Genomic DNA, 26,356 nt, shown 5'->3' on the forward strand with positions numbered 1-26,356 from the left:
TTAATCCACTTTGGCTGCGTTTGGATCTGGCCCACAGTAAAGATGCTGTCCTTACGTCTCCATCTCCCCGACCCCACTGCCGTGGCCCATTTCCTCCAGTTAAAGAAGTGATTGAAGAAGAGAATTGGGTCGCTAGGACAATGGGCAAATCAAGATGAAGCAAGACTCACAGGAGCTCTTGGTTCAATCAAAGAAACTCTGGGGCATTAACATTGTTAAGTTTAGCAAGATTGAGCCCATAAGGCTTTTAGCTCTCAAGAGTAGAGGGGTCCTTTTTTTTTATTTTTCTTTTTTTGCCTTTTTGATAATAATTGTATTGCATGCATTCCCCTTACCCGTAAGGCCAGCACTTAATTGGGGTCTCGAACTCAATTGTGTTTTCCGCAGTTGGTAAACCTCACAAATGTGGATATTGTGGCCGAAGCTATAAACAGCGCAGCTCTTTAGAGGAACATAAGGAGCGTTGCCACAACTACTTGCAAAGCATGGGTCTTCCAGGCACCCTGTACCCAGGTAAGCCCGCCCTCCCTCCCAGCTCGCGGTGAAGAGGGGCCCCGGGCACAGAGCTCCCGGTGTGCATGCTGCCACCACCGGGACAGACGGACTCTTTGGGCCACTAACACGGCGTGATCTCACCCAGAGCTCACTGTGCTTCCCAACTTTCGAAGCCCCCATCTCACCAGAGAGAGCCTGACTTTGAGCCCTTCCCTCTTGGAAGCTGGGGAAGCATCTAAGATAATAGTCACCCCTGAAACTTTGGGGTTTTTTCCTTGGATTTGGTGATTTTTTTTTTAAACTTTGGAGTATCGGTTACTTCTTTGTGCTTAATAATCAAAATAAGATATGAAGTCTTGTTCAAAAAACTATTTTTTTCATGAGGTTGATTGAATAAAATCTTTCAGGCTGGGTTTTCAGTCATCGCCTGCCTGGAGCAGGTGAGCTCCTTGGAAAACCCTGACAGTCCAGAGGATTGCGGCTGTCAGAATGTTCGAGGAAAGGCTGCTTTCTTCTTATGAGCCTTGATGCTTTCGGCATCCCGTCAGGAGATAGCATTTGACTCTGATCTTAGATAATGTGAAGTGAAGGGTGGGAACAGACGGCTGAATTTGCAGGAGGCTGCATTCACTCAGAGGGACGGCGGTGCTCTAGAAGGCACCCTTTCTAACTTTTTATGAATAGATCAACTGAAGTTAACCTCTTTCAAAACACCGTTTGCTCGGCTCCGCCAAGGGAAGGATCGTCGCTGGACTCAGGAGTGGAAGTTAAATTAAGAGTTGAAAATTTTGTAAAACCTCCGTAAGCTCCCTGACTTGAATGAATGGCTCATAAAGGAAACTGACCAGGGAACACGCAGATCACTTGTATCATTTTAAATTTTTGTGACTACTCACTGGATTTTTCTTAGGGTGAAATACACGTAGCACATACACATAGGGTCCTAACCATTTTTGAGTGTATGGTTGAGAGGGACCAAGTAGGTACAAGAACACTCAGATTAAGGACCAGCGAGAGCAGGAGAGACGAACAGTTCTAAGAACCAAATCTATTTGGCACCAGGGCTATGTGTTACATGGCCAGAGCTCTGTGGTTCTAAGGCTGCCTTCCCCAGCCATCAGCTGTGGATCTGGGGACTGACCATTGATCTTTCTGGGCCTTACTCTTCTTGCCTGTAAAATGGGGAGATCCCATTAAATTCTCAGTTAGCCTTCTTCAAAGTCTGAGGTCTGTTTCTAGGATGGAAGGGTATCGAGGGTTACTAGAAGAGAAGAAATCAGGTAGTAAAACAGTAATGATAATGTAATAGTCATCCATTTGTGGCCAGACACCAAGGATGAGAGGATGATGATGATCCTTCAGAATAAAATCTGAACATTCAGACATTTTGTTTTCCTGCCACAAGTAGACTAGTGGATCCTGGAAGGATCCTGGAAGTACGTGCCACCGTGCCCCACTTTGCTGAGAAGGAGAGACGTTGAAGGAAGCATGTAGGCTCGACAGGTCAAGCGTACGACCTATAGGATTGGTTTTTTTTTAATGGATTTTGTGTATATCCTTCATATAAATCAGGGGGTGCTTTTATGTCTCCCCATTTAATGAAAAACACACATTTCCAATATTGAAAAATTTCAGAGAAAAGTGGTAATAGCCTATTTGAAATATATGTTTCCAAAATGGACTGACCCATGTTTCAATAAGGCATTTATCTACCCAAGATATTCGCTGCCATTTATTATTTACCATACCAAGCCCTCTAGCACAGTGATCTGAATTTCCCCTAAAACTGTACACATGGAATTTCAAAGACACACATTGGCTTTCTCTGCCATCTTATTACTGAAGGAACACTCTAGGACAGCAGCCCGGGCTCATCCACGGGAGGGCAGGCTTTGTGTCCCTGAGACCTGGGGTCAAGTTGTGTCTCCGAATCCGTGTGTGCACGTGACCTTGGGCTCTCAAGTAGGAGTGGTAATTCCTGCCTGGCCAACCTCGCAGAAAGGCTCTGGGCAAAAGAGGAGACAGCAGGGAAGGTAGACACGTATCATGTCCTCACGTGAACATACACATGTCAGATACCGAAGCCTTGACACCCGGCGGGTGTCCTTGGTTGGCTGTCTGGGTCAGTGAGCGCATATGTCAGCGACACATGTATTACCCCCTCGCCAGCCAGGATTATTTCTGTCTTGAAATGCTCATTTGTTCCCTTGATCTCTGGGAATGCCACAATGGTTTGTCCTTCTGTCCCTGTGCTTGGGAGATGAAGAAGCTTCCTGTGTGCAGTGAAGGCACTGGGGGTGTGGAGGGAGTCCATAAAAGCACTTCAGGGCCGGTCCTACAAGCTGACATCTGGGATTCAGAGAGCAGGCAGTGGGCTGCTGGGGTGTGGACGGCGGGGGGTGGGGGTCCTTGCTCACTTACCTGTGCTGTGCCAGGTCTGGCTGAACCTGTGCCTTCTCACGCCCTGTCCTTCCCACGCTGCCCGGGACCAGCCCCTTGGCACTCAGGACCCCTGGACAACCTCTCCCTGCCTCAGTCCTTAGGGTGGGGCTGTTCTTTGGGATTTGGTAAAAACCAAAGCCTGGCTTAGCTAGGATGTAGGAATGTTTAATTTTTCTGAATATAACTTTACCTAGTTAAAGGCTTGTTGGTCCTCTGTTGTAATTCCCTTTATGGAAAAAAAAATGAGTTTCTTTTGAGCATTTGGAAGGTGATCCGTCAGGGGCACAAATCGTGTTACGGCTCTTAGGGGGAAGAGCATGAAACACGGGGTCAGCACCAACCTGCGATCTTTGGACTGTTTTGTCCCTCACTGTGATGACGCTGAGCATCTCTGCTCCCAGGAGTCCCTGTGGCTGGGTGGGGACGTAAGTGCTACAGGTGCCCCGGGGCAGGGAAGGGGTGCTTAACAGAGAATGAAGAACATGTGAGGATGCCTATGTGCTCAATAGGTCACATGTACTTGTCTGGAATTGGGCCACGTGGGTTTCGTGTGTAGCTTTCATGTACATCGGGTGTAGACGATTATGTTTGCCCATCGAATAGCAAACATGCATTTCCAATGTTAAAAAATGTCCTATGTCAGAAATAATAACCAATTTGAAATGTATGTTTCCAAAATGGCCTTCTAAGGCCGTCTGAAGACCGGAAACACTGAGGAGTCATCTTGGCAGGCAATGCCGGGGACATGATGAGCTACCTCACCGTGCCGGGGCCAGAAGCAAAGGTGGGAGGGATGGGGGCAGGGCCAGACAGGGCAGGCTCCTGGCTTCCTGAATCCAGGCCTGGTTTTCACGTAAAATGTGTCTGTCCGTGGTAGGGGAGTACCGTGAGGGTGCCTAGAAGAACAGAGGAGAGGACTGGCATTTTCAAAAAGGAGGAGTCATGTCTGGTGCCGTGTTGGCATGCAGCTAAGTTCTGCTTAGAATAGGAGCGCATCTGCGCTAAATCAGCATGTTGGAGCTGAGCAAGGAGGGTGCGGATGCGAACGGCCGTGGGATTGAGGTGGAGGCTTCAGACATGGTGCTGGAAAGACCGGGTAGCTTTTTGGACTGGAACTGACACTTTCAGCTCCTTGTCCATTAGGATAAATTGCAGGCAGGAGAGAGATCTACTCCAGACACCCAGCCATAGAGTCTGGGATGCAGACGGACTCCTCAGGACACAGCGTTATCTCTTCAGTCATGGGAAGAAGGATCGCATTGGGAAATAAAGACGGGCTGGACATGCTCCCCATGTCAGCACTTACCGCGGCATCTCGGTGTTCTGCAGTTAGAGAGCACTGATCCCCCGAGTTTGCTGTGTGTTCAGGGGTCGGGGGTTCTGGCTTGTCCCCTGTGCTGCCGGGATTCACTGTAGTCCTCCTGCCTCTCACTTTGCGGTGCCAGCCGACGGCGTCGGACTGCGATCATTTCCAGCTCAGACAGGCCTGGGACTCTCAGCAGGCTGATGTCAGGACTGACGGAGGTAGTGGATTTGGGAGCCCTTGAAAAGTTAAGAGGACTTGTCAGAGGGACACAAGGGCTTCACCACATCCAGCTTCTGGTGACAGGGGTGGTGCTCGTTCGCTTTGGTCGTGGGAGATAATGTGCCGTCCCCAGGCGTCATTAGCAGGTGGCCGTAGGCAGCCCCTGTCTGCTAGGAGAGCTGCCGGGGAGATTAGGAGTAATCCCTGAGAAGGGCCCGGTTCTGGTTGGCACGTAACAAATGTCAGATTTAACGCTGGACGCGACCCAATCCTTTCACTGTAAGCGTTTCTAAACTGGCCTCTCTAACTGTCTTTGACTTTAGTCATTAAAGAAGAAGCTAATCACAGTGAGATGGCAGAAGATCTGTGCAAGATAGGATCAGAGAGATCCCTCGTGCTGGACAGACTAGCAAGTAACGTCGCCAAACGTAAGAGCTCTATGCCTCAGAAATTTGTTGGTAAGAGTCAAACGTTTGCTGTCTCTTAAAAAACAACTGTGTGGGTGTTTTAGACTCAGCTGGTCCTTAGTTGAGAGTAGGAGAGAGAAAAAGAATCTCATTTTGTTTTTGTTTTTGTTTTTTTAAAGCAAAAATTGGTAGGCTTTACGTTTCTTAAATATTTTGGATTTTTTTTCTGATAGACTTCTTACACAGAAGAAGTCTTCTCCGGGCAGTTTTTCCTCCGTATGGTCTTACAGCATCCCAGGCACCCAGGAGATATGCCTGTGGACACCATGCACTTCCGGATCGGTGCGCTGTGTTGGCCTAGCGTGGCTGGGGGCTCCCCGCACAGCCCATTCACCTGCTGCCTGAGCAGCCCCCCTGAGCCATAGAAGCTCAGAAGTTCATAATACCCCCTGCGTGGGCTACCTTGGATGGCAGAGCAACTGGCCAATGAGAAGGCCCAGGGAGGAGGGGGCACAGCCACGATGGCTGTGCTCACCGTGGGATCTCTGCCCATGCCAGTGTTTTGAGGGATGAAGGGAAGAGCAAGGTGGCCCTTTCCTCTAGGAGCTCGCTGTCCAGTGTAGACGGTACACAGAAGCACAGGCAGCCCTCATCAGGCCACACACTGCAAATGCAGGAAGAATGATTAGCTTGGTGTAGAGTTAGCTCGGTGTAAGAGTGGAAATGCCCTCGACTTGGGGCCCAACCTGAGGGTGTCAGCACACAGCCGTGTGTTAATGCTGTCACCTGGGTGACATTACTTGACCTCTCCTAGCCTTGATTCCATGCTTTATGTCCCTCACGTGGCTTTGTGAACATAAATTAACACCAAGGATGTGAAAACATTTAGAAACCCTCAGTGTAAAGGTCAACTATTATCAGTAGGATAATGTGGAAAGAGAATGCCAGGGGAAAGGTCATGTGCATGAAAAAGGACCTTGGGGGAGGGTCATTATCGGGAAAGAGGACCTTGGGGGAGGGTCATGGTCAGGAGAGAGGACCATGGGGGAAGGTCATGGTCAGGAAAGACGATGATTAGTAAAATTTCATGAAGCTGATAGTGACCTTGATGGGGAACTAGAATTTCAGCACATTATTAATAGTGGAAGACAGGGACAGGATTCTGCACAGACATGAAAGTACAGGGACATGGTGACACCAGTTGTATGGGTTGGAGCCGGGGTGGGGGTGGGTCACGTGGGACCGGACTGGGGAGCAGGGTGTGTTCCGAGCTAATTCATGTGCCCTCGGGGAAGCAAGAATATTAAGTCCCAGTAAGCTCTGGCCGCAGAATCAGTGGCCTTTGAATGCTGAGGTGGGAAATGTCTCCTTAACTCAAGAGGCAGGAAAAAGCACTGGCATAATTTTAATGGGAGCCACATCTTAGCAAACAAGACCACGAGTGCCAGAAGGTGACTGGGAAAGGAGAGAGTCAGTGGTGGCAGGGAAGGAGGAGGAAGCAGAGCAGAGGAGTTTGGTGACAGGCGCTGGGGGTCAGGGCAGGGATTGGGGGGTGGAAGCCGTGAGTCACTGCAGTTCTAGTAGAGGAGGGTGCCATTTACAGAAATGATAAAGCCACTTTCTGGAAAAAAAGTTCTGGTTTTGATCTGCTCATCTTCAAGGGCTTTCTGAGGTCAAGGCCACATGGGAGCATGGAAAACGTGTGTTGGGAGAGGATGGGTCTATAATGGGGTTAATGGTTAATGAGGCGTGGGGTTCCAGAGGGCAGATGGGACAGCAGGAAGCAGGGAGGACAAGGAGAGGCCACGTTCTTGGGGCTCCAGCCTCCCTTTTGCACTGAAGCCTCCGTCTGGATCAGATTTTAGAGGCTCGTCACAGGTTGGGGGGTGAGAGAGTTGGGGGAAAGAAGGATCCAGTTTCAAAAACTTTTGCAAGCCACTGGCTGGAGACACCATGTGGGGAGTCACCCACATAAATATGCAGGCTTAGACTGTGGGAATGAGGGAGGCCCTGCGTTTCCTGAACAGAGCAGAAGCAAGGTCCTGAGCACAGAACAGGCTGCTGTGCTGGGATTTCAAGTCGCACTGGTCTAGGTGAGAACTCAGCACTCACAGGTGCTGAGCAGTGGGCAGGGCGCAGTGCACACAGTGGGCGGGGTGCCAAGGTCAGCAGGCGGCAGGTGAGGCAGAAGGCCAGGTAACCAGGGGCGGAGATGGAGCAAAGACCCGGTAACAAATGTGCCCGAGGGTTGTTCGTGGTCACTGACGTTGAGAAGCTGGGCACGCCTTCTCCTTCACGTTGGGAAATTGGACAAGTCCTGCTGAGGATTTATCAATGAATCTTTGCAACTCATATTAGCTTTTGGAGGCTTCCAACCAAATGAGACTACCTGTGAACCTCTCCTGTAGCCACCTGGGAGGAGGTCCCGAGTTGGGTATTATCTTCAGATTCAGATGCTTCTGTGTTCAAAACAAACAACAACAACAACAACAAAACAAAAGTTCTAACCAAGCCAAACCAAGGTTAGAAAGAAGTCTGCGGGGGGAGGGGGACACAGGAGAAGATGTGATGTGAACAGTAGGACAAGGAGAGAAGTATGGAGACTGGAACAAAGGGCTCAGGAATGGCTGTATATTCTGTTAGGTGTTTTCCCAAGAATTTGGTGATTGATAAGTTCTTTATAAAATAATACCTCTTTCTATACCCAAATGCCTAGCTTGTCCTCACTTCATTGTGATGGGATTTCAGTCAACCGCTTCTGACTTGTCACAGCGTCTCCATCGCTAAAATAAAAAATAAATAAATAAATAAGAAAAGAAAAGAAGGGAGGGTAGGAGAGGGAGAGAGAGAGAGAAGGGAAGGAAGGAGGGAGTGAAAGAAAAGGAAAGAAAGATCTCTTAGGGTCCTTCTGAACTTCGACATGCTGATTTTATCCTTTCTATAAATTTAGAAAATGTGTAGGAGTGCACCTGTTTTCATACATGATCATACACATGGGCCAGGGGTGGTGCTCTTGAAAGGCTCCAGGTCTGCATTCAAGAGACCTGAGTTCAAGTCCAGATCCAGCTATGATTGGCTGGTGACCTTGAGCATGTCACTGGACTCTGTCCCCATCTGTGAAATGGGTGTGATGCCTCCTGTTCTGCATCCTTCCCAGTGCTATTCTGAAGATCAAAAGGGACAATGGGTGTGGCACTGCTCTCAACTCGAGAAGGCACTTAAAAAATGTAAGGTGACATTATTTTCCTGTGGTACATTGCTCAGAATGGTCTATAATTTTGTTGAATCGATACGAGATCTATGATTAAAATTTTTACCTAGCATGTTGGCATGACTATAAGTAGGTATTGATTCTGCTGACAACATTCCTCACCAATTGTGTCATCAAAGATCTCATCCTCTGAGATCACTGGATCAACGAAGCCCATCACAAAGGAGATAATAATGTTACATAAGGACGCTACTCATTGTTCTTAGTCTGTTGGGTGATTACAGGGAGAAAGTGTTGTTTCTTGTTGTTGTTAGAAAGGAGAGGTGGGGCAGAGGGAGATGGGGAGAGAGAATCTCAAGCAGATTCCATGATGAACACAGAGCCCAATGTGGGGCTTGACCTCACGACACTAAGATCATGACCTGCACTGAAATTAAGAGTTGGGTGCTTAACTGACTGAGCTACCCAAGCACCCTGAGAAAGATTTTTAAATACAGAAGAGGAGATAATGGAGAATAACAATGATCAATATTCCTGCTATCCATTATAATTATCTTGGTATAGTTCCTTTTTTTTTTGAGATAAAAACACAACCCTGTTGCATTATTAAAATGACCCATGGTGAATATAAGGAATTTTAATAGAAAGATGAATGTTTTAGAATCACCCCAAACCCCAACATCCAGAAATTGCCAATATTAAGAGTAGCTGGACATTATTCTAAATATCTTTCTATCAATATATAGGTATGTGAGGGGCTAGATGATGAACAGGTGGATTGATAGACAGGTGTGAAATAAATGTAAAGATTCTATCGTATTACAAATGCTCTTTCAAATTGAAAGTATTACTTCTGTAGCTGTCTTAAATTTAAGAGGTAAACAACAAAACTGGAGGCATGGCTGATCTTCAAATAAATGTTTTCTCACAAAAGATATTATTTAAAGGATTTTTCCAAGATTAAAAATATATACTACTTTACTTAAAATGTGAAGACCTTCAAATCAGTATTTTAATCCATTTGTTTCATTTAGGCAGTATGTACTGACCTGTAGCTTTGGGGAATAAGGACATGATTTTATTCCCTGGTGTTCAGTTACATTATTTTTACATGGTCTTGCTTCCTAATATTCACATTCTATTCCATAATCCTAATTCTTCCAGAAGTCTAGCTACTTATTGTTAATCCTATATTTAAATAGATTCAAGGCTCAGACTCAGTCCTTTTACTGCCATTTCTATTTATTTTGATTAATCTCATAACTGAATGGATTTAGCATGAAAGGTGTTATAAGGAGCCCCTGGGTGGCTCAGTCAGTTAAGCATCGGCCTTTGGCCCAGGTCATGATCTCAGGGTCCTGGGATGGAGCCCCATGTTGGACTCTGCACTCAGTGGGGAGACTGAGTGGGGAGACTGCTCCCTCTGGCACTCCCCGTGCTTATGCACTCTCATTCACTCTGACAAATAAATTTTTTAAAAATCTTTAAAAAAAAGAAAAAGGAAGGTGCTATAGGTGTTCTGTTTCCATGATTGTTTTGTGTTCAAGGTTGTCTACCTGCTGCCATTCTATCTTGACAGAGTGTGTGGTGACATAATGGCATTGCTTTTTGAATGTTGCTGTGAAGATCTCTAAGACCAATCTGATATTTTTTTTCTGAAAGGTGATTTCCATTTTCTTTCTGAATGCTTGAAGAGTTCTTTCTGTAACCTTAGAGTTAAATAGCCTCACTAGGATGTGTCTTGGTATTTTGTATTCTGAATAAAAATTTCCTGCCATTTTAATCTGGGGAATCCCTTTTTCTCTCTCTATTTCTGAAAAATTATTTTCCTTATAAAGAATTTTTTGTTCCATATGTTGTAATCTCTGTCAGGCATACCAGTTGTCCTGTGTTGGATAATTTGTCTTCCATATCTGTTAGCATTTCCTTAAGTTTTTTTTTTTTTTTTTGGTCTTTTTTCACATTCATTCACACTTATTTTTTCCTCTATGTCAGTCATTCCACTTTTAGTAGCTTATGTTCTGCTACTCACTGCTTTTAAATCTATGGATTCATTCTGTAATAAAACTTTTGGGGACCTCATTATGTTTCCCAAGATCTGACATCTTCTTTTTTCATCTCATTCTATTGTTTTAGCATGCTGTCTTTCAGTACTTGTTTTTCTGGAGTCCATGTCACAAAGTAATTATGAGATAACCTCTCTTCCTTGAGTTAAGCTTTTTTCCTAGGATGGGTTTATTGGTCTGTTTTACTTCCTTTCCTCCCTTGTATTGCTAGAAAATATTTTCACTGTAACCATGGCATTTCTTTTCATCTTGCTATTCTGCTTGGGCTGATATAACCTGATTGACATTTCGACATTCTTCCCACTGTATGTGAGACTTTTTTTTTTCTTTTCCTGTGAGAGCTATCGAATTTTCTAAATCCTGAAAGAATGCCAAGGATGGGTTGAGAGGGGAGTTCAGGTGAGGCAAAGTGCAGTCTTTGTTAAAAAAAACTTTCTCTCTGCTCTCTCTCCCTCGTTCTGAGATTTGGTTAAATGTCCTGAACTGGTTTTCATTGCACTTGGATAGAGAGTGGTTCCCAGCCCCACAAGGGGACACCAGAAGCTTCGGGCCATTTCCCCTCATATAGGACACGACTCCTATCAAAAGAGCTAACTTCACTGCTCAGCTGTCCTGTCCCACCTGGCTCTTGCTAGCAAGAGGTTTTTCACTGGTTGTTTGTTTGGTTTTTTTTTTTTTTTTTTTTTTTTTTGGTCAGAAGTGGAAGAAGATGTTTATTTGAATTGGTTCTCTACAAATATGAGGAGATTAGGGAGAATGCTGAGGATTTTGTTGACTCATACTTAAGGTTTTTAGAGGTCAGACCTGCAGCAATCCTTTACCATATGTCTCAGGACAGAATTGCCTTTCCTTGGTCCTTGATTTTTTTTTTTTTTTTTTTTTTTTAGTTATTTTATTAGAACCCATTCTCTTATTTAGTTGATTGCCAAGGTGAACTGTGTGGGTTTTTATATTTCTCACTTTGTGGAATATTGGGGAGGAGAAATTCTGTGGGTTTCAATATGCCACAGTAATCTGCAATATATGGATTTTTTTCTCCATTTGTTGTTGAGAACAAGTTTTTAAAACAATGGATTTTAATGGTTACTTGGGAAACCAGGGAATCACGACTTTGAGGAGAAGCAGGATGACTAGGTGGGAAACCACCATTTTTGGTGGGGCTATAAACACTTTGATATGTACCTAAATCAACCTCAAAGTCTGTGCCTCATCTTGTCCTTACCTGGGTCCCTACAAACCATCTGTTCTGGGGTTAGAGCAACAAGATATTTACCACCTTAACACCAGCATGAGGAGAACTCTGTGATGTTAGTAATGCTATCGAATTACTACTTTGAACTCTCAATGAGAGAAAGACCACCTCTGTGCTCCCTGCCATCCACCTCCTGGAGAGATTCCATCCATTCTGTTCCATTTCTGCAGCTGTGTGACTGGCCAGCAGCAAGTTTTCCTCTCTGTAATCTGAGGATCACACTGTTCCACTATCAGGGCATGTGCCCCTCCTGACCACCAGCAGATTAGAATGAATGCAGGCTGAGCCGTTTCATGATATATCTCCTCTGCAAGCAAGAAATGAGACCAAAAGATACTTCGTAGCATGATGGGACCAAAGCCTGGACAATTATCAGTAGTCAGAAACATTTTTCTAAAAGGGTTAGTTCATAAGTTTTGAACTACCAGGGAGTTTGTTCTCCTGCTGCTAAGAGCTAGCAAGAGACATTGAAGTCAGGTGTCGGTGTGGGTGGTGTGGGGACCCTCCAGTGCCACACCCTCACCAGAGGTCATTACCTGGAGTCCTGGGAGAGTCTCTAAGTTCACTTACCTCTGCGTCTCTCAACCTGTTTTTCTGCCCGTTACCCAGAAGGGCACTTTCTTCAGATTCTTCAGGAGCTCCCCATTTTCCCCTGGACAGAAGCTTCCTCTTGGTCTAGTCCCATCGTCTGACTAGATGCCATTTCCACCTGGCCCTGCACCCAGGCTCTGGCCTCACCACCTTTACTCTGTCCCTCCGAAGCTCCAGGCTCCTTCTTCCCTTGCTTTTCCCTTGCTCCTCCTAGTGTGGGACACAAGGCCCACTCACCTGGCTGACTCTTCCTAGGTCAGAAGCCCTTGTGACACAAGCCTTCTGTTTTCTTCATCAAACTTCACAGCCTGGGCCACGCTGTTTGTGCAGCCCTGTCTTAATATCAGTCCACTGTTAGCTAGCTTTTTACCAGCTCATCTGTCTGTCCCTCCTCTCTGGTCCAGGAGATACTCAGTGCTCAATGAAGATGTGTTAGAGGAAGAAAAGAAACAGAGTAAGGGGTAAAATGTAAACAATTCGTGAGTGCCTCGGGGGCTTTGTTTTTTCATAAACCAGCCCTGAAAGGAAAGCAAAACAGTAGTCCTGACAGTAAAGTGCAAACAGTTAGGGAATTTGCTAATTAAGCCCTGGTTTCATACTGAACCTATAACCAATATTCTGAGAAGGTGCATCTTTTTTTTTAAGATTTTATTTATTGGGACACCTGGGTGGCTCAGTGGGTTAAAGCCTCTCCCTTCAGCTCAGGTCATGACCCCAGGGTTCTGGGATGGAGCCCCGCATCAGGCTCTCTGCTCAGCAGGGAGCCCTGCTTCCCTCTCTCTCTCTGCCTGCCTCTCTGCCTACTTGTGATCTCTGTCAAATAAATTTTTAAAAAATTAAAAATTAAAATTAAAAAAAGATCTTATTTACTTGACAGAGAGAGAGAGACAAAGAAGGAACATAAGCAGGGGGAGTGGGAGAGGGAGAAGCAGACTCCCCAGTGAGCAGGACGCCCCATGTGGGGATCAGTCCCAGGACCCTGAGATCATGACCTGAGCCAAAGGCAGATCCTTAATGACTGAGCCACCCAGGTGCCACAAGAAGGTACATCTTGGTGAAAATATTTACTCAGCAGCCAGAGCTGGTCTCAGGGCTCACCATTCCCAGGCAGCAAGCTTGCCCACAGCTGCAAACCTTGCTGCTGGACCAGAAATTTCTTGAGGTGAAGCTCGCATGCCGAGAGTCCTCGGCAGTGGTCCCTTGAGCACTGTTTGTGCCTCGTAGTTTTTGGAAGGATCAGATGAACGGCACCTTCTCCCCTGAGCTTCCTTGGTTTGCGACCAGCCTCCCCAAACATACCTCTGTGGCACGTGGCTCCGGGGCTGCCATGATGTAAAGGTCAGTGGAGCAGAAAGTGAGGATGGTGTGGGCAGTGGACCCTGAGCATCTTTTTACTCGCAGAGCCCAAACTCAGCTTTCAGTAAACTTTAATGTCAATCATATCTTTTGACTAAATTTTATTCTGAGTATTAAAGTTATGAATTTAAAATTCTTTTTTTAAAAGATTTTATTTATTTGACAGAGAGAGATCACAAGTAGGCAGAGAGGCAGGCAGAGAGAGAGAGAGAGAAGCAGGCTCCCCGCTGAGCAGGGAGCCCGATGTGGGGCTCGATCCCAGGACCCTGGGATCATGACCTGAGCCGAAGGCAGAGGCTTAACCCAGGCACCCCTGAATTTAAATTTCTATCATGTAATACTATTTTATCTATCTATCTATTTATTTATTTATTTGGGAGGGGGAGATTGTAAGCAGGGGTGGAGGGGGCAGAGGAAAAGGGAGAGAGAGAATCCCAAGCAGGCTGCACATCCACCGTGGAGCCCAACGTGGGACTCCGTCCCACAACCCTGGGCTCGTGACCTGAGTGGAAATAAAGAGCCAGACGCTTAATCTACTGATCACCCAGGTGCCCCCGTCTAGTGCTGTTTTAAATAACTACATTGCATTCTGTCGTGAATAATTACACAATAATGTATTTTGATTAAATTTACGAGAGATTCACTAGTTACAGCAAATCACTTGGAATGCTCTATTGAAAATACATCATTTAAATATTAAGTTAAATATAGTAACATCCGATTATACCCTCCAGAGGAAGAGACGCAGGGGGTGGGTGAGCATTCGGTTGGAAGGTGTGCTGTTTATACTGACCCCAGTTCACTCTGGTTCAGGGATTCATTTGTCGGGTCAGTTCTGTTTAAGTGCAGACCCTGGGCAGGTCCCTCTGCTGCATGACCACAGGCAGGGATGTCGCCACCTTCCCCATCTGGGAGGTGACTGTGTGGCTTGTCCTCTGTGGGAGGACTGGGATGCCCTGAGTTGGGGTGTCCCCCGCCCCTCCCCCGACCCGTGTCGATTTCAGCTGTCGCTATCATGCACAGAGCTAATCTGGCCTCACTGACCGTCACCTGCCTCCCACAGGGGACAAGTGCCTGTCGGACATGCCCTATGACAGCAGCGCCAGCTACGAGAAAGAGAACGAGATGATGCAGACCCACGTGATGGACCAAGCCATCAACAACGCCATCAGCTACCTGGGGGCAGAGTCCCTGCGCCCGCTGGTGCAGACGCCCCCGGGCAGCTCCGAGGTGGTGCCGGTCATCAACCCCATTTACCAGCTCCACAAGCCCCACGCAGAGGGCCCCCCGAGGTCTAACCACTCGGCCCAGGACAGCGCCGTGGAGAACCTGCTGCTGCTCTCCAAGGCCAAGTCGGTGTCCTCCGAGCGGGAGGCGTCCCCGAGCAACAGCTGCCAAGACTCGACGGACACGGAGAGCAATAACGAGGAGCAGCGGGGCCTCATCTACCTGACCAACCACATCAACCCGCACGCCCGCAATGGCCTGTCCATCAAGGAGGAGCACCCAGCCTACGACGTGCTGCGGGCGGCCTCCGAGAGCTCCCAGGACGCCTTCCGCGTGATCGGCACGAGTGGGGAGCCCATGAAGGTGTACAAGTGCGAACCCTGCCGGGTGCTCTTCCTGGACCACGTCATGTACACCATCCACATGGGCTGCCACGGCTTCCGCGACCCTTTTGAGTGCAACATGTGCGGCTACCACAGCCAGGACCGGTACGAGTTCTCGTCCCACATCACGCGGGGCGAGCACCGCTTCCACATGAGCTAAGCCAGGCTGAGAGAGGCACGTGGGGCCCAGGCCCTCCCCTCCTGCCAGCAGCCGGGACTGGACCAGAACCTTGTGCTTTGATTTCTAGGTGGTTTTTCGTTTCGTTTTGTATTTTTTTTTTTTTTTAAGTCGGTTGGTTGGCTGGGGTTTGATTTGCCGAGATTTTTACTGTTAGAGACAAGGTTACATGTGGACACCCCACCCCCACCCCCCAAATTGCTATGTTACTAGATGTGCTCATAGACTGTTAGCCGAAATCCCCTTCCCCGCTTCCTAGAATTCCCCTCCTCCAAAGAGTTGCTCATTTTTAGAGAATGTTTGGTAAAAATAGGTCAGGGCATGGGAAGGAATGAGCTGTGCTGAGCGTCCCTGCACCCCATGTGGCTGCCAAGGCTCCAGATGCAATGAGCACAGCCCTTGGTCCTCAGCCTGGCAGGTGATTCTGCCCCCCACAACACAGCAGGGCCAAGAAACCCAAGCTGGAGCGTCTGATCACGTGCATCTAGGTCTGGAAGCCTGCAATTTGTAAAAGATGTGATTGTAAGTCACAGCCTGAACAAAAAGTACACTGTTGGAGCAACGCTGGACTCCCCGGGCAAAGGGCACAAGGAGGGGTCGGAGGACCTGGTGGTCTCCGTCTCAGTTTCCAAACTGCTGTAGCATTGCTCAGCCTTCTCCGGCTTCCAGCAGGTGGAAGGCGCCCCCAACTCCACACTCCCGGAGGTCCATCTGGAGACCTCGGCCCTCTGCCTCCTCACATCTGTGCCTCTCATACCCAGAGTCTGACACTGCACTTTCAACATCCATCATGAAGTGCTGACCTTAATTCCTTTGAACCTCTCAAATGGTAACATTCCTCAGAAACCAAGGCTTTATCCAAATTCCACACTCTTCACTCCCTGGCTGGTTCCATTGACAGCCAGAAGTCTGTTTCCCCTCCGAGGCCCAACCTAGACCCCATTTCAATGATGTCACTGGTTTGTTTGTTGGTACATTTCTTTCCCTGTCCTCACGCTACATTATTCTTGTCCTAAAATCCATAAAAGGAGCATGCAGTATGATCAGTCATTTTCAGAGCAAGGAACTGTGATGAGCAAAGCCCAGGAGATGTGGCTAACAGGCTGAACCTACTTGTTAGAAACTAAACTTTGCAACAGTCTAAAACTCTCCTGTAAAGACAGAACAGCCTCTATGTGCCCACCCAAAAATAGGAATGCCCTTTCTCACCCGGGGCTTAGAAGGTGCAGAGCAACCATGAAACCCGTCAGCGAGGTCTGACGGGAAAGAGGCAGGTGGTTCTGGAGTTAGAACCTTCCTGAGCCGTGTAGCCTGGAGCCCCGCTGAGGTGTTTGGCCATTCTTGTCCCCACTGGAAGGGGTAGCCCTCAAGGTTAATCCTATCATTAAAGATAATAATCCCAACCACCTAGGCAAGTAAAAACTGTACAGTTTCCAATGTTTACATGTCTTTGCCAAAACGGAACCAAGGTGAACATGAAAAAAAAAAAAAAAGAAGAAGAAAAAAAAAAATTGTCTATAAGCACCCCTGCATGTAATCTAAATCTGAGTTTCTTAGTCACAGTGCCCTTGACATTTGGGGCTGGATCATTGTTTGGGATGGGGGAGCCCCCTGTGCCTTGCACAATATTTAGCATCAATCCAGGTCACTACCCAACAGATACCAGTAGCAACCAAAAATCTCTCCAGATGTTGACAAATGTCTCCTGGGGAAGCAAGTTGAGAACTGAGTTGAGAACCCCTGCTCCACTTAAACCAGTCGAGGGTCTGGGAACCCTTCCCAAGAGCAAGGGTACTGGAAGAATTGTCCCCTCTGGGGGTCTAGCTCCTGACCTGTGTTCCTTCGTACTCACTGAAAATCCTATAAATGAAATAGTCTCTCTCATTCTTCAGAAGCAAATCTTCTTGTGTGCGTTTGAGTTCTGTTGAAAGGACGGAGCCCACACATGTCGTTCTTGAGGTGCGGGTGTCTTTGCTTATGAAACGGTGTGGTGTTTTGAAATGGGAAACAGAGTCACAGGGATTGAGACTCGGGTGCCTGGATGCGCTGAGGCAGGTAGCAACAGGGCTGCTGACGGCTGTGATTCCACACTCTGTCACAGAGAAAGCTATATTTCATCCAAACGAACATGGTCAAGGTGAGAGACTTCAGAGATTTCCGGTTTGCTGGCAGTGAACCTGCCTAGCTCTTTTCCACCCATCCCACACAGCCAGTTGGTGGAAAGGAGTTAAGTTTTCCCCACCACGTGGCTTCAGACAAAGCTGAACCCCAAACTGTAAATAGTGGCCACAGATGTTCTTTCCTAAAATGCTCCCCATCCTCTCCCCCCACCACTGCCTTTTCCAGCTAATGTAACCGTCTATTTACACACTTTTTCTTGTGGTTTTATATTGTAACACCATTTTTCTTTGAGATTATTGTGTTTAAGGTAAGGTCCCATAGAATGGCAACAAGTAATTAAATTATGTTACAAAGATGGTCCTATTCTGTAACGAAAGCTGTTGACGTTTTCTCTTCTAGCTGGTTAAAGTAGGGTTTTGCATGACTTCACCTCTTTATGTGCTGTGGTCTGTTCTGTTGTTGGATAGTGTGAGTGTGTGTCTTGGGAACTGCTGTGTCCTGAAGGGTGCCTAGGCTTTATACGCCGATCTTTAAAATAAACACTGGAGACAGGAGGGTCACTAGTTTGGGGTCAATGTGTCGATTACAGTAAGAAATCACTGCCCTTCGCCTCCGGTCCCCATCACTGAGCTTCCCCCAACAGAAAGCCTGGACGCCTATTCCTCAACAAGGTCCCTTCTGTGACAAGGACCTCAGAGCACAGGCTGTCCTATTGGAAGGATCACTAAAAAGATTTGAGGTGCCATTGTTTTGCCACCAAAGGTCATATCCCCACACCAGTCACTTCAGAGACCGGCATGTTCCACTTCCAATTGAGAAGCATTCACAAAAAGAAATCCTAGAATCTTCATTGACAAAGGAAGCTACTGTTAATGGAGATGTGAGTTTGGGGTTTTTTTTTTGGGGGGGGGGGTTCTTGATTTGTTTTGATTACCATGTAGCTCTCATAGTGTGGTATTTTTGCCAAAGCAGAAGCGGAATCAGATGGACTTGCAGAGACAAATCACGAAGCAGATGTATTTTTTGAGTTTACCTGCACTTTTTGAGTTTCAGCAATAAGGAAGGTTCAACTTACAATCCAGTCAGCTTTCATTCAGCTCAGTGTGTGTGTGTGTGTGTGTGTGTGTGTGTGTGTTTAACTTTAAAATGAACCACAGTCAGATCTATTTAAGATGGACAGGTCTCAGAAGAAAGAAGTACATCCACACATGGGTATGGTCGCCTTCACTGTGAACAGATGTAACCAGGTATTAATATGCAATATTGTTTCAAATACTTTCTAATACACTTTTTTACAATGTTGTCTGTGGGGGATCCTCAAGGTCCAATTTGCTTGCATCCCGGTGCAGCTTTAAGTCTCCGAACGCCATTCTGGAAAATATGTGTACAGGATTGTAAATGAGAAAATGCTCTTTTATTTCCCATCCGCCTTCTCTGGTGATGTTAAATTATTTCTGTTTAGCTGTGAACAAGGGGTAGCATACCCCCTGGAGGAATAGAGGATCCTTTTGTACACATTTTGAAAATGCTTCTTCTGTAGTGATAGAACAAATAAATGCAACAAATACTTTGTTCCTTTCCCGTGAAGTCCGGGGGCCCAGAGGGGAGGCCACCTGCCGCAGACTCCTCCCCACCAGAGGAGGGGGAGGGCCTTGGGGCGGCTGAGCCCGGCGGGGGGAGGGGAGGCACATGACCGTGGGCATGGGTGGTGTTCACAACACAGCAGTGTGGCTCGGCGGCACACTGACCTCTCCGCGGCTGCGCTGGGCTTGGGGGGCGAGGTCTCAGTCTTTGGCTTCAAAATGTGGATTTGAGACAGGTGGCGGTGGCGAACAATAATCGGTGTGCCCCACGCTTTTCACAGTCTGAGGCATAATACCGCGGGAGGCGGGTCCGCAGCTGTGGTGGCGCGGGAGACAGGGGCTGATCACAGTGGCCACGTGTCATGACCCTACAAAGCTGTGCTCTTAGACCAGGGCCAACCAGTGCCAGAAGGCTCGTGTCCCTTTTGGAGAGAGAACCAGACTTCAGGTTCCCACCTAGTGAACAAGATGGGGCAGGCCAGGTCTGCATGGTGCAACCTGGAGCAAGGTGAAACGCTAGTGAAATAGACCGCGCTCTTCCCTGTCAGCCCTGGCCGGTCAATTCCCAAAGGAGACTTTCAAAACCAGCCCCTGACAAGGCAGCATCTTTTGAGGAAATGCTCAGCCTCCTCCAGTAAGCTCACTTCTGGAGTGTGTTGTCGGACTGATGTGATGGGATGCACTAGAAATTGGTTGCACCATGTTATAGCTGTGCCTTGTTATTTCTCCGTGATCACAGATCCGGAGAATCAAGAGTATCTGCACTTACTTACAGATAAACCGAGCTCAGCCAAAGGGAGGAAAGTCACTCAAAAGGATGAGTTTGATGTGAGAGTGACAAACGTGTCTGTGTGCATCCGTGCAGCTCACATCCTTACAAAGCTTAATAAATGAAACCTGGAGGAATTGAGAGGCAAATCATCGCTGGCACTAATTCCTCCCAGATGTCCAGTCTCTCAGTTGCACATTGGACTCTCATCCTGGAGCCCCAAATGTGGCCAGTGGGTGAGAGTGAGGTTTCCAATTTCAGTTCCAAGAGCCATCGGTAGGACAATAAACTCCATTTCTTAGTTTTCACCAAGAATCCTAAGAATGATTATCTCAGCTCATCCTTCTGACCCTGAACCTATAGTGTTCCTGTGCCGTCCCTGGTCCCTACACCCTGCAAGTCCATGGTGCATCTACCTGATGGGCCCGAATGATGAGTCCCACTCTGGGTAAGGCTGCCCCGGAGGGGGTCCACTTTTGTGGACTGACAGTGGAGGTGTGCCTGGCAAGCCCCAGGAGGACAGCGCTAGATTTTAGGTGGGATGCGGTAAGGTGAGAAAAGCTGGCGGCAGGAGCAGAGGACCGGAGGCCGAGTAGACGTGATGTGTTCTTGGTGCCCTGCCACTGTTCCCAGCACCCCCGGAGCAGCTGTGAGCACCTCCACCCTCTCTGTATTCCACGGGGAGCCCCGGGGCTGCTGCTGAGTTTCCCTGCATGATTTTATCATTCCTGCTGGAAACCGCTGCTCTTGTACACTTTGCTTCTGCTCCCAATGAGGGCCATAAATATACAAGTCCATACACATACACACACACACACATGATTCTATTATTCTATTTATTTAAGAAAGAGAGCAAACGAGCATGAATGGCGGGGAGGGGCATAGGAACAAGCAGACTCCCACTGAGCTGAGTGAGGATCCTGATGTGGGGCTCGATCCCAGCACCCTGAGATCATGACCTGAGCCAAAGGCAGGGACTTAACCCACTGAGTCACCCAGACACACCAAAGTCACACTTAAATGTGAGGGTGAAACACTAACATTGGGGGAGCTAAAGACCAGGATTGCGGATCCAGAGGCCAAAGATCCCTGATCCCATTGCTAATTAATTAGCCATATTTTTTTTATCAAAATTAAACATCTTGGAGGTTTTGTGACTCCTTGGTGAAAGCACGCATTTTCATCAAAACACATGGACTCTCAAGGAACAGAATCCCCATGGCAGTTTCTGAAAGTCCTGTGCTTTTTTTTTTTTTTTTTTTTTGGTATGGCTTCTCAACTCCAAACACAGAGCAAGGCACAAGAGGAAATTCAAGGGACCCAGTGATTGGCACAAGACTGGGGGTTGGCGGGGGACAAGTTCCTCTGCAGGCCAGGATCTGCTTGATGCCTCTGGGTTTTCTCTGCACCAGAGTCTTGAGTGGCATCAGGAGGCACAGACCCCGCCTGCTCAGAGATCCTGCCAAAGCATCACTGTTCCTTGCTCTGCCTGCTTCATGGCAGTCTTACCTGCCTATCTCCAAATGCCCTGGCCCTCAAGCCATCTAACAGGAGAAAGTGGAGTCCCTTGGCTCTGAGGATGACAGTGCTGCCTCACAGCCAGGCTCCTGTCCTCTCACAGGCCTTTCCTGCCCTGAACCCAAATTCCCAATCCCCAGCTGCCTCAAGGCTTCTTTGTCCTCCACCCCCTGCCCTGGCACCAGTGTTTCCAGAGATCTCCTCTGACCCTGGTTTTCAAATGCAGCTCAGAATCACCTGGGGGGGTCATTAAAAAAGCAGTTTCCAGAGCTCTGCTCCTGATCTTTCTGGAACTGGAGGTCTGCATGGAGTCCACACACCAGGCATGGGACCAGCTCCCCCAGACCAACGAAGCTGAGTCCCCATCCTGTTTCTCCCCCAGCACAGTTCACAGCTTAGCCCTCTTCCTGTCCAAACTTTTTTTTTTTTTTTAAGAGAGGAAGAACAATTATGATTCTCTCTTCCCCTGGAGTCTGAAGCAACTCAGAGACAAGAGGATCAGAGAGTGGAAAACCAAAATAAATCTCTATGTTACCCATACAACCTAGATTAGAGGACACACTTCAGTGTATGACCACAGCAGTCTTGCTAAACCCTTTGCCCTGAATTAGACCAGTGTATTCCCCTGGACACAGGCAGCATTTAAGTTCACGCACTCCCAGGAAGACTGAACTTTGGCCCTGTGGGAACGGGGGACAGGAGACTCAGCAGGCAGCACAGCCCAGCAGAGCTAAAGTGTGCTCAGTTCTTGCCCCCAGAAGAGGGTGAAGAGGTGACCAAACATTGGACGGCACGGAGGGGAGATGCAGTGTCCCTGGCGGCACGGAGGGGAGATTCAGTGGGAACAAGAGAGGACAGGAGGACCTAGGCATGTCCTGGCAGAGGTCAAGCTACTAACCTTGGAGGGGGTCCAGATAAGAGGGAAGCAAAGAGGAGAGGGATTGGATTCTTGCCACTAGGATGTGATTTCCATGAACAGAGTGGTCTGGGATTTTTTTTTTTTTTTTAAGATTTATTTATTTATTTATTTATTTATTTTAAGAGAGAAGGAGAGAAGATGAGTTAGTTGGGGGAGAGGCAGAGGGAAGGAAAAGAGCGTCTCAAGTCAACTTCCCACTGAATGTGGAGCCCAACGTGGGGCTCGGCCCCACCACCTCAAGATCATGACCTGAGCTGAAATCGAGAGTAGGGCATTAACTGACTGAGCCACCCAGGCGCCCCTGGGATTTTTCTTTTTTTTTTTTTTTAATGTACCAAGTGCCACATCCTTGGTGTCAACAGGAAGGCCCGGAATAGGCTGGGGGCCTGCTCTGGTCTGAACAGTCGTGTCCTCGCGCTGAAATCCCAGCCGAGCCTTCAGAAGTGGGATTAGGGCCCTCATAAAAGGGGCCCAGAAATATTCCTGTGCCCACGTGAGGACACGGCGTGAAGGTACAACCCAAAAGAGGGCCCTCAGTCCGACTCTGATCTCACAGGTGCAGCTTCCAGAACTCTGGGAAGTAGTTTCTGTTGTTTCCAAGCTCCTGGAGTCTGTGCCTTGTTGTTACGGCAGCCCCATGGGTGAAGGTGGAGCTCCATGGACATAGGCTACATTATCCTCTAAGGCGATTTAATCCACTGCTCATTGCAGGAATAACCATCTCCGATCCTAGAGGAGCCATTAAGACCACAGAAGGCTCGAAGGGGGAGTGTGGTTTTGGTCTTATCTAAGCGACCAGATGGTGAGAAGAGGTGAGCTGTAAGGAGAGGTCCAAGACCTGAGCGTCACCAACACATGGATGGCTGATGGTAATAAGGAAAGTGACGGATGTGCCATGTGTCTGAGGAGGGAGAGGGGGAGGCTGGGCAGCGGCTTTGAAGAGCCCACCAGAGGAAAGCCAGCTGTGTGCAGCACCCCACATTTTTTCGGTGCAGAAAGACAGGCCACAACTGGGTCAAAGGAAGCAGTGGAAATGAGAAGGGGCAGAGAACAAGCTTCTGGCTGAGGGTCCAAGACATCCACAGGGACATTCCTGAAGCACCCCCATGGGGGTCTGGCAGAGGAGAAGCCAGGAACCCTGGACACTACAGACCTCGGGCCTTGGCTATGACTTGCTGCTTTAAAAATGCCAAATGCCGGGCAGTATTTCCTAGGGACACAGGTACAGACCTTGTGGTGAAGTCCCCTTGCTTGTCCCTCCCTGCTCGAGACCCTTCCCAAATGTCCCTCCTCCCCGGCAGCAGGGTGCTGGCCCGCGGAGCAGATGGGCTGTGGCTACCCGGTGAATCGGCACGACGGGAAGCAGATGCAACCACCAAGGTCCCTGCGCACAACTGGGAACCAGCCAGTTGGGGAGGAAATTTGCATAACAAGGATAATTTGGTACCAAAACTGTCCCTTGAAGTGAACGACATGGATCTCGGTACAGCTAACAAATTTCACTTCTTCTTTCCCATGTTTTGTCAGACCAACTAGATGTGACATTGAGCGTGTGAATTGTCCCAAAATGTTCTGCCTGTCCCTCCGTGGGTCAGCTCCAGGACTCCCTTCCGCGCTGCTCATCCCTGGGCCTCCCATGCAGCAGCCCCTCCCCACCTGTCCCCCAGCACATGCACCCTCACCTACACATAGCAGGGTGGGCCCAGGCTCTCCAGAGTGCTGCTGGCCGCTACGCTGGGCTGGCCTCACCTCTGGGGCATCTCAGCCCACCCGGCACCTGTGGCAGCTTCCTCATCACATCTCCCTCCTGCTTCCTGTGGGTGAGGGCAGGCCAGGCCCCACAGCAAGGAGGGTCTGTGGTTTTGGGGCCCTCATCTGATTCCCCTTTCAGGGCCTCCTCCCTCTGGGCGCTGCCACTCACAAGACCGGCTGGGGGTCCCCCCCTGCCTACACCCAGATCCTATCCCTGAAAGCAGGAGGATGCCATTTCAAAACTGCGGGTGTGCCGCCCAGCGGGAAATCAGTTGCATGTTTATATCCAGTGTGAGTTTGGGAGTTCTGCCACCACCACGGCAACCCTGAGAGGTCAGGGGGCCTGGTCTAGGCTTCAAGTCCACTTCCTCCAGAATGGCATCCAGGCCGACCACCACGTGACTCCATGGGGTTCCCTCCAGCCTCACTGCTGCTGAACTAGTCATTCAATAAGCCTGAGCTCATTGTACTGAGCTGGTTTGTGGAACTCTCTCAAGACCAGGTCTCTGTGCTCCTGGAGTCCTTGGCTAAGTCCATGCCGGGGGCTCTTGGGATGCTGTATGTCAAGTGTCCACCTCCTCCATCAGATTGTGAGCTTCTGGAGGGCAGACATGCTGCCGCCATCATCCCAAACCTCTAACAGCAAACAAAGTCAGGCACTCACAGTTCTAAGAATGCCATGTGATATGTGGAATGGGCCTTCAGTTCTGCTTCCTGGGCCCGTTGAGGTCTTATCTTGCCCTAGATGGTGACCTGAATCCTCACCCCATGACTCCTCTTTCTGAAGCCCCTTCTCATCTTTCCTCTTGCTTCAGGGCCAGTGTCATTCTCCCTGGAGACAGGCACAAGGCAATGGGACCCAGGGCCCAGGCTCCTAGGGTCCCCGAGTCTTTCCAGGAGGGTCCTGTCTTACATCCTAGCATTTGGGCCCTTGTAAAGGGGTCCTGTCTGGGGGACAGACTGAACGGTCCTGAGCAGAAGCTGCTGAGGAGCAAGAGGGGCTGAGAAGCAGGGAAGGCAGCCTGCCAGGATCCTCTGGAACAGTGCATCTCAGTCAAACCTTGAGAGACAAAGGCAGAGAAGAGAAGCAGAGTCATGCAAAGTATCCAGTCAAAACCAGAGAAGACAGAAAGAGTGGAAGACAAAAAGGAAGTGACGGATGGACAGATGGAAGGAAGGAAGGAGCAAATAAATGGAAAGAGTAAGAATGTAATGGACACTAATCCAATTGTATCAATACTTTAAGTGTCATTTGTCTAAATGCAACAATTAAAGGGGCACCTGGGGTGGTGCTGTCAGCTAAGCATCTGACTCTTGATTTTGGCTCTCGTCACGACCTCAGGGTCCTAGGATCAAGCCCTGCCATGGGCTCTGTGTTCAGCAGGGAGTCTGCTTGAGAGTCTCCCACTCTGCCCCTCTCCCCATGTGCGAGTTCTCTGGCTCTCTCCCAAAATAAATAAATAAAATCTTTTAAAAAAAATAAACACAGGCACCAATTAAAGCACAGGGATTATCAGAGCGGACCTACACACAAGCCCCAACTATATACTGTCCGCAAGAATTCCCATTCAGACATAAAGACATGTACGCTGAAGAAACACCGTGTTAGCACTGATCCAAAGAAAGCAGGAGTAACTATATTAAGCTTTCAGACAGAACTGACTTCAGAACAAGGACAGTTATCAAGGACAAAGGGGGGCCTTACCTAATGATAAAGGGGTCTATTCTTCAAGAAGATATAGCAAGCCTGTATATGTGTGGTCTTAACAGAGCACCACAGTATCAGCCGAACTGATAGATATGCAAGGGAGAAGAGACGAAGCCATCCTTGCAGTCAGAGGCTCTCAGAACCAGACAGATTCAGCAAGCAGAAAATCAACAAGGACACAAGGAGCCTGCAACACAAGGAGCCCAGCCGCTCAAAAAGCCCAGCTTTTTTTTTTTTTTTTTAAGAATTTTACAAGTTTAATGTGAAAATTAAAAAAAGAAAAAAAATACAAATAGAAAGAAGTTCATATTCTTTAATGTTGTACAAAAAAGTATGAGTAGAACCAAAATTAAACATTATCACATTTGTTTACACCACCATCTAGTTCTTCATATTAACTTTACTATTCAAACAACAGATAGTAGGCAGCAATTTAGGGATTGGGAAAGAGAGAAAACCCAAAAAAAACTTTTCTACCATATTTATTCTACACTGTGTATAGTTATTGGAGTGAAGAAAGGCAGCAAAAAAATTCAAGGCAAAAGGACAGCATGCAGACAGGTACAAAAGGCTCGAGTGTGGAAGTGGTGTTTGAGGAAAGCCTGGGTCCAGAGTTTGGCTAGAGTGTCCTGGGGTGGGTTTCTGGGCCTGCGGCCTCCAGGTAGCCCCGCCGTGGGGTGGGGGATAAGCAGGAGGGGGAACCACGTTTAGCTCCAGAAGCATCCTCTCAGCACCAAAGCTGAACAGGGCCCAGAGTGGAGTGGAAAATGAGCCCTGTTGTGATTCCGGAACTGCCAGGCTGCTGGGGAGGAAGGGCAGAGGTGGGTGTGTGCACCAGTTTCAGGTAGTGAAA

The 26,356-nt window shown here is 48.2% G+C and overlaps 1 protein-coding gene and 1 long non-coding RNA gene across 36 annotated transcripts in view; one reads left to right on the forward strand and one right to left on the reverse strand.

Moving 5' to 3' along the window:
- Window positions 1-18,824, forward strand: part of IKZF1 (IKAROS family zinc finger 1) — a 95,074-nt gene extending 76,250 nt beyond the window's left edge. For 6 of the 35 annotated variants that reach the window (XM_082692810.1, XM_082692812.1, XM_082692823.1 and 3 more), the window contains 3 exons: window positions 388-513; window positions 4,786-4,920; window positions 14,409-18,824. In XM_082692810.1, coding sequence (XP_082548936.1) covers window positions 388-513; window positions 4,786-4,920; window positions 14,409-15,115 — 968 coding nt within the window. In that variant the 3' untranslated portion in view covers window positions 15,116-18,824. The remainder of the gene's footprint in view (window positions 1-387; window positions 514-4,785; window positions 4,921-14,408) is intronic. The other 29 variants (XM_082692831.1, XM_082692816.1, XM_082692832.1 and 26 more) reach the window with 5 other exon arrangements.
- LOC309845181 lies at window positions 9,045-16,641 on the reverse strand. Its single transcript, XR_014301092.1, has 2 exons — window positions 13,611-16,641; window positions 9,045-12,653 (listed from the first exon to the last, which is right to left on the reverse strand). It is a non-coding gene; the product is annotated as an uncharacterized lncRNA (long non-coding RNA).
- Window positions 18,825-26,356: the final 7,532 nt, after the last annotated feature.

This window comes from Mustela nivalis (genome assembly GCF_964662115.1).
Source record: "Mustela nivalis genome assembly, chromosome: 12".
In the NCBI taxonomy this organism is placed as follows: domain Eukaryota; kingdom Metazoa; phylum Chordata; class Mammalia; order Carnivora; family Mustelidae; genus Mustela; species Mustela nivalis.